General features: G+C 30.9%; 1 protein-coding gene across 5 annotated transcripts in view; it reads right to left on the bottom strand.

Annotated features, from left to right (window-relative positions):
- Positions 1-14259, bottom strand: part of LOC145296782 (uncharacterized) — an 823821-nt gene that overhangs the window by 389266 nt on the left and 420296 nt on the right. For all 5 annotated transcript variants that reach the window (XM_080142846.1, XM_080142847.1, XM_080142845.1 and 2 more), the window contains one exon: positions 5648-5701. In XM_080142846.1, the coding sequence (XP_079998972.1) occupies positions 5648-5701 (54 nt within the window). The remainder of the gene's footprint in view (positions 1-5647; positions 5702-14259) is intronic.

Genomic DNA, 14259 nt, shown 5'->3' with positions numbered 1-14259 from the left:
ATATATATATATATATATATATATAATTTCATATCATATTATTTCGTGTCAGCCACACATGACTGGTTCCATACAATGAAACCGCTGGTTCGTCTTTGGAATATGTATATATATAATTTATATGATAAATATTTGTATTTTCAGCTCTCATATTCCCGATCGAACACTTTATTTGATTTCTTTTCATCGCTTCCTGACACGCTATACACGCACACGTATACATATATATATATATATATATATATATATATATATATATATATATATACATATACGTATACACATACATATATATTCATCTGATTAATAGAAAGTTTATGCTATCGAGGTATACATTCTATAATATTTCTAATTCTAACAGATATTAAACGCAATAAAATTGGATATTAACTTTCAAAGCATGTATATCACTAGTTATCATTTGAAAAGCAAAATACGTATTTAATTCACGCTCATAATTTTTTTTCATTTTATATTTTTGTAGTACGTCTTACACATATTTCATTGAACAGTGGAAAATCATTGAATAACTCGAAGCCAAATGTATGTTTCCTCAGAAACTTTTAAGGTTTTTTTCTAATGAAAAGGGATTTGGAGAATAAAAAAGATAAAAGGAAATGGAGATATGTAAAGTCTGCAAAAACATAAATAAAAAGTAACTTATTGTTGTGTGTAAGGCTTTCACCCTAAAAAATAACAGAATTCTAAACTCTCATGAGAAAACGTCTTAAATGATATAAATAAGGACGGCAAAGAAAATTTTGAAAAGATAAATATACTCCACAATACAGAAATATTCATACCTAGGTTTACCTTAAAGGCTCATAAAGAAGACTTTGATAGTAACCCCCAAATAAAACTAATTGAACTTAGTATATCAGATGTAGCCAGCATAAGCAAGAAGATCTTGGATAGAATAATTACGAAAATTAAGAATAGGACAAACTTTGGACGTTATTGAATGGTTTAAGAACATTAATAGGAATTCTGGACGTAGATTTATTGATGCATCTATTATATAATTCTGGACATAGATTTATTAATGCATCTATTATATATATTACCTCTCTCCCTTCCCTGTCTCTCTCTCCGTATATATATATATATATATATATATATATATATATATATATATATATATATATATATATATATATAGAGAGAGAGAGAGAGAGAGAGAGAGAGAGATAGATAGATAGATAGATCTGCAGCAAGTCATTATTCAAGCACGTCTGATTAAACACGACAGAGTTATTCTTTCACCGTTTTTTCTGAATATCATTTCCTTTCGCCGAGCGATCTTTTTAATTTCAGCTGTCATTAATATAAAATGGCGGACAAAGGTTATTGTTCGGCCATATTTTTCTCAAGCGCTTTCTATCGATGCATCCGATTATCATCAGAGGCGATTGTTGTTATTGTTTTCTTTTTTGTTCCTTTGAGGCTTAGTGTAATTATATATTTTGTTTTTTAATTGGTTATAAAGGTGGTTGCAGGACGGTTGGAAGCGAATTATTTTTATTTTACTTTTTAATTTCAATTTTCCTATTTTATAGTTTATTTAGTTTCTTGTTAGTTATTAAAAATATTTGTCACGGTGTTAAATGAGATCCGGTTAAAAAGGGGCTGTAATTTTTTGATAACTATGGCTTCTAATAATTTTAGTCGTCGTGTACAGTTATTAAGGTATCGAATTTTAGTATTGCTAGTTAAGATATTTCTAATGTCGGACGACTGTAGGTTTTTATCATGTACTGTTAGGCGTTGTTTTATGGCACCATTGTCGGCTAAATGATAGGTTAGTCGTCGGGAGGGTGTTGTTGTTGTGTGGACTATGTAGGTGTTGTATGAGTTTTTAAAGTGGGTTCGGAGACATTTTTTGAAGGGGTAAATAGATTTATACACTACATAAGTTTGGTTAAGTGTGGTGTTAGTAATGTTATTTTAATTTTTAATTATTAAATTGGAGGTTTTAAATTTAGTATAATATATTATTAGTTTTATCTTTTTGTTTTGGTCGGTGGGTCTGGTGTATCTTTTAATTAGTTTTGTTAGTATACTTTGATGGTGTCGTTTTTGTTTGAGTTAGGGTTTATGTTTTTATTGTGAAGTGAGTTTAAGTAGAGTTTTATGTACTTATCAACGATTTTATCAGGAAAGTTATTGTTTATTAGGGTTTGTTTGATGTTTGTTAGTTCTTTGTAAAATATTTGTCGGATTGATGCTATATTGTACGAATCAAATTTTTTATAAGGGCAGTTTTATATTTTTCTGGGCATTCACTATGGTAATTTAGGAGTATTGCTTTATTGGTGGTAGTTTTTTGTATGCTGAAATTGTGTATTTAGTGAGGTTGCTTGATTCTACTAATATGTCGAGAAATGGTATTTTGTTATTTTTGTTTGGTTCATAGGTGAATTTGAGGACGGAGCGTTTTTCTAGGTTTAGTTTGAGTTGATTCGACTGCAATAAATATGTCGTCGACATATCGGACATAGATAGTAGGTTTATTTATTTGATTGGAGAAGATTGTATTTTCGAGGTGGGTCATATAGCATTCTGCAAATGTTGAGGTGATCTCATTGAGACGCCATCTATTTGGATGTATGTTTTCCCATTAGGGCCAGTGAAGGGAACTTGTGTGGTGTACTTTAATAGTAACTTTTCAAGGGTTTGGGGTTTAATAGCTGGAGGAGGTATTGCATTGTGGTTGTATACCTGATTAATGAGTATTTTAATTGTGGCATTTATAGGGACGTTAGTAAATAGATGTTCGGCGTCGAGGGATGCGGTTATGCATTTGTTGGGGAGTTTACTTTTAAAAGGTCGATGAAGTCGGTGGTAGATTTTATGCAGTATGTACTAGGTATGTAAGATTAGATAATGTTATTGATTGTTTTAGTAATATCATATACTGAGTGGGGATTTGAGAGATTATGGGTTTTAGAGGGTGTCCTGTTTTGTGAGTTTTAATGTTCTTGTATATGTAGCCGGGTTTGTAGTCTCCTATTATTTTATTAAGTTTGATTCTTCCGATTTCGGCGTTGTTTGCTGTTATAATATGGTTCTTTTCTTTTTTTTTTTAGTTGTTCTGAAGGATTTTTTGTGATTGGTTTAAATTTTGTTTTATCGTAGAGAATGCTATTTATTTTCAGGTTCTAGTTAGTTTTATTTAAGATTATGTACATATTGGATTTGTCGGTCATTCGTATATATCATTTATCCGACAATAGTGCCATGAAACAACAAAACCTACAGTCATCCAACATTAGAAATATCTTAACTAGCAATACTAAAATTCGATACCTTTACAATTGCACACGACAACTAAAATTATTAGAAACCATATTTATCAAAAAATTACACCCCCTTTTTAACTGGATCTCATTTAACACCGTGGCAAATATTTTTAATAACTAACAAGAAACTAAATCTATCTATATATCTATAAAAACAGAGATGTGTGTGCCACAGACGATTTCTGATTGGTTAATCCAATAATCACATCTCCTAAAAAAGTATAGTTCTTAAACTCTTAACTTTACCATAAAATATTTTGGTCTTATTTATTGTCCATCTTGGAAGGGTTTAATTTTTTTCTAACTTGCGATTTACAACTTAAAAAAATACGAAACTAACTTACAATCTAACAATCGAACCTCCGACACCACGGCCGCCATTATGAAACTAAACTAAAAAAAAAAAATACGCGCGTTCACTCGTTTTTTTGTGCATTTTTTTTTGGGGGGGGGGCTAATTTAGCATAATAGTGTCCATTTAATAGTATTATCTTGAAAAAATAAAAAAATAAGGAAAATTACCAAAAAAACAAACAAGAACAACAAAAGTGTGCCGTATTTTTAAAAGTTTTAATGCGTTATTTTTATTTGCTTTTTTTATTTCATCGGTGAAGAAAATGGCCAAACAGAAATTTTGAAGGCCAAATTTCGCGAATTTGGCCTTTTTTTTTTAAGCAGTTTGGCCTTCAAAATTTCTGTTTGGCCATTTTCTTCACCGATGAAATAAAAAAAGCAAATAAAAACAACGCAATAAAACTTTTAAAAATACGGCACACTTTTGTTGTTCTTGTTTGTTTTTTTTGGTAATTTTCCTTATTTTTTATTTTTACAAGAAAATACTATTAAATGGACACTATTATGCCAAATTAGCCCCCCCCCCAAAAAAAATGCACAAAAATTCGAGATTTATGGTTTTGACGAGATAATTTAGCGAATTGTCCGGACTATTGCGAGATAACCATCCATTAGTTTTTCCTGAAATTTTGCCACAAATTGTATTTCATTACATAGATGTGCATAGTAACAACATTTTTTTGCCGAAAATTCCCGTTGCGTCTCCAGATTTCATCGGTGAAGAAAAAGGCCAAACAGAAATTTTGAAGGCCAAACTGCTTTAAAAAAGGGCCAAATTCGCGATTTGGGAAAATCGATGTGATAGGTTTTCGACAGAAATTTGGCGATTAAATGGTCAATATTCAACGATTTGACCTTTGAGAACTCTACCAAACTCCTCCTACAATTCTGGGTCTAAACAGTAAACACTTGATATTTTAGATATAGATTCCTTGGACATGGATCTAACTTATTAACTTTACTTGATCCCTAAACAATAAATGTTAAGAGGTCATAATAGGGGTCAAAGTTTTAAAAAATTGACCGTTTTTTTTTTCTCAGCATTAACCTCAAAACACCTGGGCAACGCCGGGCACCGATTGCTAGTAAACTATAAAATAGGAAAATCGAAATTAAAAAGTAAAATAAAAATAATTCGCCCCCAACCGTCCTGCAACCACCTTTATAACCAATTAAAAAAAAAGTATAAATATACTAAGCCTCAAAGGAAAAGAAAAAGAAAACGATAACAACAACAATCGCCTCTGATGATAATCGGATGCACCGATAGAAAGCGCTTGAGAAGAATATGACCGAACAACAATATTGGGCGCCATTTTATACAACATGTCAGCTGAAATTAAAAAAAAAGACCGCTCGGCAAATGGAAAAGATATCCAGAAAAATCGGAAAAAAGAATAACTCTGTCGTATTCAATCAGACGTGCTTGAATATATATATATATATATTAGTGTATTACAAAAGTGACTACACCCCTCTCATTTCTTCAAATATTTAAGCATATCTCTTCATGAAACAACACTAACAAAATGACACGTTGATCCAATGAAAAGTAGGCCGTTTGCAGCATATATAACAAAGTTAATTTATTTCCCCCTCAAAACACCTCAAAATATGGCCATTAAAAGCTAAATCCCTGGCAACAAGAGTGAGTACACCCCTTAGAAACTGCACCCCCCCCAAAAAAAAAACCACACACACACACACACACACACACACGTTGGTGTGTATTGTTACACTTTTACCCGAAAATATTAGGTAAATTATTCTAAAAAATTGTATGAACATTTGTCATGAGGTGCAGCGAACTAAACGTTATAACGACCGTTCACTGCGGAGTTAGATATTAGTAGGGATAAAAATTCCAATTAAAAACGAGTTGGCATATTCCATTCATACTAAATCATCCGGTTATAACATGTTTACGTCTTTAGAAAACATATGTGCATGCGTCGTGGCTACATTAGCCGAAATAACTGAAGAAGGAAACATACTATTTCTCCTCGATCTCCTTTCGCTCCGGGTGGACCTTGACTTCCAGATTTACCCTGAAAAAAAAACAAACAAACAATTTCTTTAATTCATGAATTAAACAACAATAAGTGGTTGTTTTACTCACTAACTATCATTTCACAATCAATATTTACTACTTGAAATCTTTAAAACGAAACTATTGTTTTTCAGAAACTAAAAACTTATTCTAATGCAACCTCAAAATTTAGCTTTCTCCCGCAAAGATAAGACCTGAGTCATTTATAAACGAAGATGAAGAATGCGGTTGAAATTCCGAGGGATGCTAACTAAATTCACATATTGCACTTGTATAAGGCGACTTGCCCAAGAAAAATCGACATACGCAAAACGGGCTTAACTATGTAACAATGGAACAGAAACAGTCCTGGAGTTAAACCGTTAAACAGAAAAAAGAAATCATAAATACCGCACAAATTTACGTTTAATGCATAAATTACATTGTTCATAAAATTTAAATTTGTGTCGCAAGCTCCGGCCCACGTTGCATTGCCGTATTGTTTAATCTCTTTTACAAGTATTTCCACGAAATGACAGAAATACCCCAACCTACCTTACAAGCAACGTTTCGACATTTCTGTGTTTTAATCAGGACTCCAAATGAATTTCGCAGATTTATTTGTAGTCCTGATGAGCACATGGAAGTTTTGAAACGTTGATCGACCTGCGTAGACTTCTTATAACGTAAAACTAATTATATATATATATATATATATATATATATATATATACACACAAATAATATATACAAGTGCATATAGATTTAATAATAGCATATCTTATTCGTTACATAGCACCCCATCTCCTTTTCTGATGAGAAGCCATAGGCTTCGAAATACCTCCTAGGTATCAAGATCAATTATATCACTGACTCATGTTGATATAATTCTCTTATTTAATTGATTATTAAATCTATATGCACTAGTATATATTTAGTAATGTCGACTTTTTTCTTTTTGTATCAAAGCTTTTTATTATCCTGATAAGTCTCCATTTAAACAATGTTCTAATTCTTAGATCCCCTCATACACACACACACACACACTATATATATATATATATATATATATATATATATATAAATATATTGTGTATATTTAGGCAGCATTTTCTCATTTAGTAAAATATTATTGAATAACATGGAGTTATTCTGTTTTACAATTTTCCTTTTTATCTTCTCCAATCTCCGAATAGTCCTTTTTGTGTTCTTCTCGAAATTGTAAAAGTTTGATCCATAATCGCGAGCGCTTTCGACAGAAGTGCTTCTATCATCCTCAGGCATATTGTAGAAATAAATGTAGAAATTGTTTTTTTAAATTACGTATATATACATTTTTCCTAGTGACGTGGTAGCTTGTTACAAGTTAGGTGGACGGATATTTTTTTTTTTACATATATAAAATACATTTATATATACAAACACAGACATATACATATTCAAACATTTATCCCAAACATTTCAAAACGTTTCGGCTGCACTCATACTTAATATTATTTATTTGAGGCTCCTTTGTTTTAATGTACAATGCTTCGAGTATACTTAGCCTATTTACATTTCTCTCACTCTGCAATATTCTTGTATTTTCTATCATAATTCTTCGAAATTCCGAATGGTGGAAGCCATGTCCCTTCAAATGTTATGATATGGAGCTAGAGTCAGAGAGGTGGAGAGTCAATCTTCGCGACAATGTGTTAGTTGCTGAACCAACATAGCTACTAATATTGGAGATACACTCTCCTATTAAGCAGCTAAATTTGTAAACATTGGCCCTTGGTCATTTGTTTGCGAAATGTTGTTTTTCATTACAAGGGTTGTTGTCTGTATTTTTTTTATAATATATAATAAATTTTATTTATTTTTTATTATTATTGGGAGCACCGTATCTACGGATTATATTTTTAAGAATACTCTCATTGATTTTTGAGTTCTTGTGTAACTGGTTACGGTAATATATATTAACAGGTTGATAATTTTCTTGAATATTACTAATTTGATTCAAATTACTAATGGCTTGTTTTATTTCTTTATCTACAAGAGAATTAGGGAATTGATTATTTACCAACACTTGTTTTATATTTTTTAATTCATTAAAGAATATTTTTTGTTTGAGGAAATCACCTTTGCACGATGTATAAGATTCCTTATTATATTCGTTTTATAACGGAATGGACATTCACTTTTAAAATTTAAAATACAGGAATTAACGGATGTAGGTTTTTTAAAAACGGAGGTGATAACTTCATCGCTACTAGAGTCAACGAGAACGTCTAAAAACGAGATTTTATTATTAGTACTGAGTTCATATGTAAAGTTAAGAACTGAATTATTCTGAAAGATACCATTTAAATATTCTATTTTCTCTGTGTTATTGACAAGAAGTAGTATATCGTCCATATATCGAACGTAAATAGAAGGTTTCTCTATTAAATTAAATACCTTGTTTTCTAGATCAGCCATATAAAACGTACTAAATGTTGGTCCCAATACGGAACCCATGGCCACGCCATCCACCTGTGTGTATATATTTCCCAGATGATAAAAAATGGAACTTTAGTTGTACACATTACTAATAATTTTTTTAGGATTACTGAACTCATTTTAAGTGGAGGAAGGGTCGGATTGTTATATATGTTCTTTATGATAATTTCAATGGTTTCATTCACTGGTATATTTGTAAACAGATTTTCAACATCTAAAGAGGCGGTGATTTTATTGTTGATTCTAGTTACTTGTAGAATCTGCATGAGTTCTTCCGTATATTTTACACTGTATTTACAAGGTAAATACGTTGTGATGAGTTCGTTGATTTTTTTTAGTTAAGTTATATATTGGTGTTGTCACCTGTAAAATTATGGGACGAAATGGGAAATTAGTTTTATGTGTTTTTATGTTGTCATATAAATATCCAGGTTTATAATCTCCAATTATTAGTGGGAGTTTTAAATTATCTATTACAGCATTATTGGCGGTGATGAGTTTATTAACTTGAATTTTAAGATCATTAACAGAGTTTTATTTAACTTTCTTATATTTTCTGGGATCATCCAAAATTGATTGGAGTTTACAAAAATATTCAGTTTTATTAAGTAATACATACATATTGGTTTTATCCCCTTTTCTAATAATTGAATTTGGGTGTTTTTTAGTTCATTGGCAGCTTTTTTAAATTATCAGTTAAAATAGTTTTATATTTTTTAAATTTATTTTTCATAGCCTCAGCCCCAAATATATCCTTAATACCTGGATGTGTAGTAATTTTCTGTTCGTTTTATAGGTTAACAAGATTTTCATATAGGAGTTCTATTTCGGCCTTTTTATTTGGGTGGTTGTAAGTGCTAAATAAATGAAAATTAGGTCCGAGTGCTAGAAATTCTTTTTGATGCTCTGTTAGTTCTTAGTTGGAAAGATTAATATAACTTTGCGTTTGTTGGGGGAGTAATATATTGCATTTGTACAACGTGTTCAGTTTCTTTTCTAAAGTTGTTCTATGTGAGAGTTCAAATTGATTAAGAATTTCCGAGAGATTGTGTTGGATATAGGTAAATTGATCTGCGGTAATCATATTTTTTAGTTGATTTTCTAGATCAAGGATTTCAGAGTTATAGTTGTTGAGAAGTTCATGGGCAATGGCAATTTGCCGCTTAATTAAGTTGACTCTGAAATTCCAATTGTTGGTTTCATTTTGAGCGGCTGCGTCGTGCAGTTTAAATTGTGTATATTTAGGCAGCATTTTCTCATTTAGATAAATATTATTGAATAGCACGGAGTTATTCTGTTTTACAATTTTTACAATGGTCGCTTGTTATAAGTTAGGTGGGGGGACTTTTTTTTCTTTTTTTTTTTACATATATTAAATGCATTTATATATACAAACACAGACATATACATATTTAAAAATTTATCCCAAACATTTCAAGATTATAAACCTGGATATTTACATGGCAACATGAAAACACATAAAACTAATTTCCCACTTCGTCCCATAATTTCACAGGTGACAACACCAATATATAACTTAACTAAAAAAAATCAACGAACTCATCACACCGTATTTACCTTGTAAATACAGTGTAAAATCTACGGAAGAACTCATGCAGATTCTTCAAGTAACATGTTTAGGCGACAACAATATATATATATATATATATATATATATATATATATATATATATATATATTGTTACAAAAACACAATAGCAATTGTTTTAATTTTTGAATATATTACTATTTTCGACATGATAATTACGTAACTATTTTTGCTTAAAAGGACATAAAAACGATTTGTCGCCCATCGTTGTACGAGCACTCTTTTTCGTACGTTCAAACTTGTTACCTCTTGTAACCTTTTGTTCAATTATTATGACAAGTACTCGACTGAGCTTCGTTCAATGCTCCCCAACATATATAAAGCATTGGCCACAAAAATTTGTCTAACTAAAATCCTACCGTCGATAAATTCTCTGCCCCTTCCTCTTTGTACCTACAACAAAACTGAGCGTCTACAATAAAACTTTCAATCATTCCCAGAACTGCCCGTCTGTAAAACACAGTATCACATGATTGCTTCCAGGCTGGCATTGCCGCTTTGAAGGCCATTGTAAAAAATATTCTTTTTAATAATAAATTTGTGACTATTTACAACCATCGTTAAAAACCGCGTCGGTGCCTCACAGTCACTGTCAAAAACCTTATCCTCGAGTAGCCTTTGGTCTTTCGTATATAGTGACTCGTTTGCAAAAGATATCACATCGCATTATAACTTTTCTTTGATCCTGGCCGAAATAATTTCCAGAAACAATTTCGCATTAAGAAAGCGAATATCTGTTTACGTTTGACTACACTACAACCTGTGGCAAAGCGTAGATTATTATTATTATTATTATTATTATTATTATTATTATTATCTATATATTATTACGCTTATCGCTTCGACCGTTATCATTAAGTTATTTATCGCGAGCCAATTTATGGTGCGTACAGATCAGAATACTCATAAGTTATTTATCGCCAGCCAGTGTATAGTGGGTTCACATCACGATAGTAATAAGTTGGTTATCGCCAGCCAGTGTCTGATGGGTACAGATCATAATACAAAGTTACTTATTGCAAGCCAGTCTATGGTTGGTAAAGACCACAATACTAAGAAGTTATTTACTGCCAGCCAGTGTATGGTGATTGCAGACCATAATACTAATAAGTAATTTATAGCCAGCTAGTGTTCTGTCGGTGTAGGTTACAATATTAAGTTAATTATCAGTGCAGATCAAAATACTAATATTATTTTTCGCCAGCCAGTGTCTTTTTTTTTTGTAATAATATATCTCAAGCAGTTACCATATTTGACTACAAACATATTTATTTTTTTATTTCATGGTCTGATCGGATCTAATATCGCACTGGTTATGCCATTGAAGGACATTCTATTATTTGCTTATGTGATGATGTTTTCAACTACCGTGGAATTTCCACGGGTCTGCTAGTTATTATTATTATTATTATTATTATTATTATTATTATTATTATTATTATTATTATTATTGTGTATGTGGGGGGTGTTACAGTCGTAAATAAAGACTTATTTTATCATGTAGACAAATGCCCCTCTTAAGCGATTTATTTTACACGCTAACGAATCGGAGAGCTCCTTGATTTCATCTGCCCCCTTTGGAAATCACGGTCGGTCTGCAGCAACGGCGCGGCAATGAGCAACGAGTAAAGACTCTCTCTGGACACTGAAGCATCAACTAACATAACAGCTAGCAGACTTTCTGCGTTCCAACGAACTTCCAACTTTTTATTTTTTTTCACTTGGACAGTACCTAATTTTGTTTTTCCACTCATAGACAATAGCTGAGTACATGTGATTGAAGTACATGAATCGAAATGGCAAAATTCGTGAATAATGATTAAATGATCAAAAATAATGTCGTTTTTATAAATATTATTTTTGCACCAAGCTAAATTAGAGGTAGTGGAATCAGAGTTATCCCCCTTTATGAAAAATAGGTTTTTAAGGTATAGGTGATTAAATAAACGCTTTCCTGTTATTTTCTTTAGCGGGACGATTATGATTTGATTCCATTCTAGTAATATGTAGGTGGGTCTCATTCCCCAACCACAAGATCATGGCGGTAAAAAAAAAACCCAAGACGAAACATTATATGCCGGCGAAGATTGCGATTACTATTCAAATGTTCACAGCGTACTCCTATACACCCTGCATAGTTGAAGAACTATATTGCATGCAACCACTTAACAATTTGGCTTAAAATTAGTTAGATTTTCCATAACTTTATTTTCAGTTATTTTTCAAATTTCAAAGTAAATATTTCTGGAGAAAATAAATTCTTTTAAATATAATATAAAATGTCTGTCTCCATATTTTCAAACTATCTCCCCGAAATTAAAAATCACAGAGCGTTGTTAGAGGCCTCGAATGATTAGATTTTTTTTACAGACCGTTCTTTTATGGATCTTTAGCCGGTTAAAATAGTTTTTAAGGTTAAAATAGTTTTTAAGGTTAAAATAGTTTTTAAGGTTAAAATAGTGTTTAAGGCTAAAACAGTTTTTAAGGCTAAAACAGTTTTTAAGGCTAAAATAGTTTTTAAGGCTGGAATAGTTTTTAAGGGGGCAAAAAGAGGTAAAAATTGAAAAATCGTTAAGCATTTTGTACATTCATCTTAATTTATTTTTAATTCTTAATAAGTTCATATGCGTGTCACGTTGGTACAGTGGTAGCATCACTAGGTGTATCAGAAATTTCGTGAAAAATAGTGAATAATTCCACCCAGTCTTTCCAAGCTTATAACTCCTCGAAAAATGTAATTCAAGCTCTATTTTCTTTTTTAAATTAAAGGAGCAAGGACCAAGATTTCATTTAAAAAAACAAAAACAAACAAACAAACAACGTAGTTTTTTTTTTAAGGTTTTAAACGTCAGACTTTACCGGTAAATTTCTAAAAAAAACACTACTTTTTTGTTTGAAATTTGAATATATTATTTATTGATCTTTTATCTTCAATTTGTGATAAATAAAACTTTGGTGAGTAAATTAATTATTTACTTTTTAATAGACACTTGAAAATTGGGGGGGGCGTGAATTTAAAAAAAAAACGTTTGTCTAAAATATTATATTCGGCTTATTGGAAAGAGTATAAAATTTCACATTGACCCTGAAAATATCGTAAAAATAGAATCAATAGAAAAATTTTGATAGATTTTTAAAGTTTAAAAATTGAAAAATATTGAGTTCGTAAAATTCATTACTGTTTAAAAAAAAAATTCTATTACTTTTAAAACAACTTTAATAGTTTATTTTGGAAGTATAATCCATAAAGGAAATAAACAATCCACTTATAAAAGAGAAATTACGAGTTTTTTTTAAATATTTTATTCGCAGTTTCGTGTTAGGGGTGTCAAAAATTCCTACAAAAATTCTGATACACCTATAGCATCACCAGCTTTTAATGCTACAGTTTTGCTTTCGGTTTCGATTCAGGCTGATGGTACCCAAATACTTCTTTTTTTTGAAATCACGACTCTATAATAATATATACGAAATCTGGACAAATTAAAGTATCATATTTAAGCGTATTTTACGACAGGGCCGAGATCCCCCTAGATAAAGTAAAAGCTAAAATCCCCATATATATGGCCATTTGAAATGATAATTATATTCGTAAATAAGGTTAAATAAATAAATAAGGATATTCTTTTTTTTTCACAAAAAAAACAAAACAAACTGTTATTCATATTACAAGAATTATCTCCCCATAGGTGAATTTCTCCTATCTTGATACTGATTTATAGTGCAAGGATCCGTGGCGACACGGATAAAGTAAAATTCAGTTCGAAACGGGAGAAAGACTCCCGAGTTCGAGAAAACGATCTCTGAGTGTGACAAAATTTATTTGAAGGTAGGAGGTTTAATCCAAATTATTATTTCATTTGAAAAATTCAGAAACGTTAAAAAAATATTACTTAATCCAAATTATTGAATCAATTGTAGCATAGTTACCATTGGGACATTAGCATGTTTGGATGAAATTGATTGTTGGTATTAACGTGTATTCCGTAGTAATAAGTAGAGTCAAGTATAAGTTCTAGTACTAAGTAGTAGTACGATAAAAGGAGATATTTTGAATATAATTGGTGTCCCCCCTTTTTAATACTGTTAAAAATGTAATTTCAATTCAATGTTTAAATTTTACACCTAAACTAACTTTAACTTTTAATCGTTTTAAAAACATTTGTACACAAAAATAAACTCCAAAATGTTACTTTTACACATATAACAAGTAGGTACGTGCAAAGTCGCTGCTCCAAAAGTTATCTCCCTTGAACTATAAAAATCGTGTAAGAAAAGAGTAATCTCCCTTGAAATAGAAAAATTCTGCTTCTGTTTTTGGTGCGCGTAAATCAATGCCGATGCTCAACATGTATCAACATTTTGACCCATTCTTTTACTCCAAAATTCACAAAAAATCAGGAAATTAATCAATTTTAATGACATTTTCAATATTTATCAAATAATGATCACAGAATACAACGAACTCATTATTTTTACTTAAATCT

This window comes from Euprymna scolopes, chromosome 17 (assembly GCF_053919585.1).
Source record: "Euprymna scolopes isolate OS-2025 chromosome 17, ASM5391958v1, whole genome shotgun sequence".
NCBI lineage: Eukaryota > Metazoa > Mollusca > Cephalopoda > Sepiida > Sepiolidae > Euprymna > Euprymna scolopes.
Note: the sequence above shows the minus strand (reverse complement) of the source record. Positions and strands in the feature narration are given on the sequence as shown.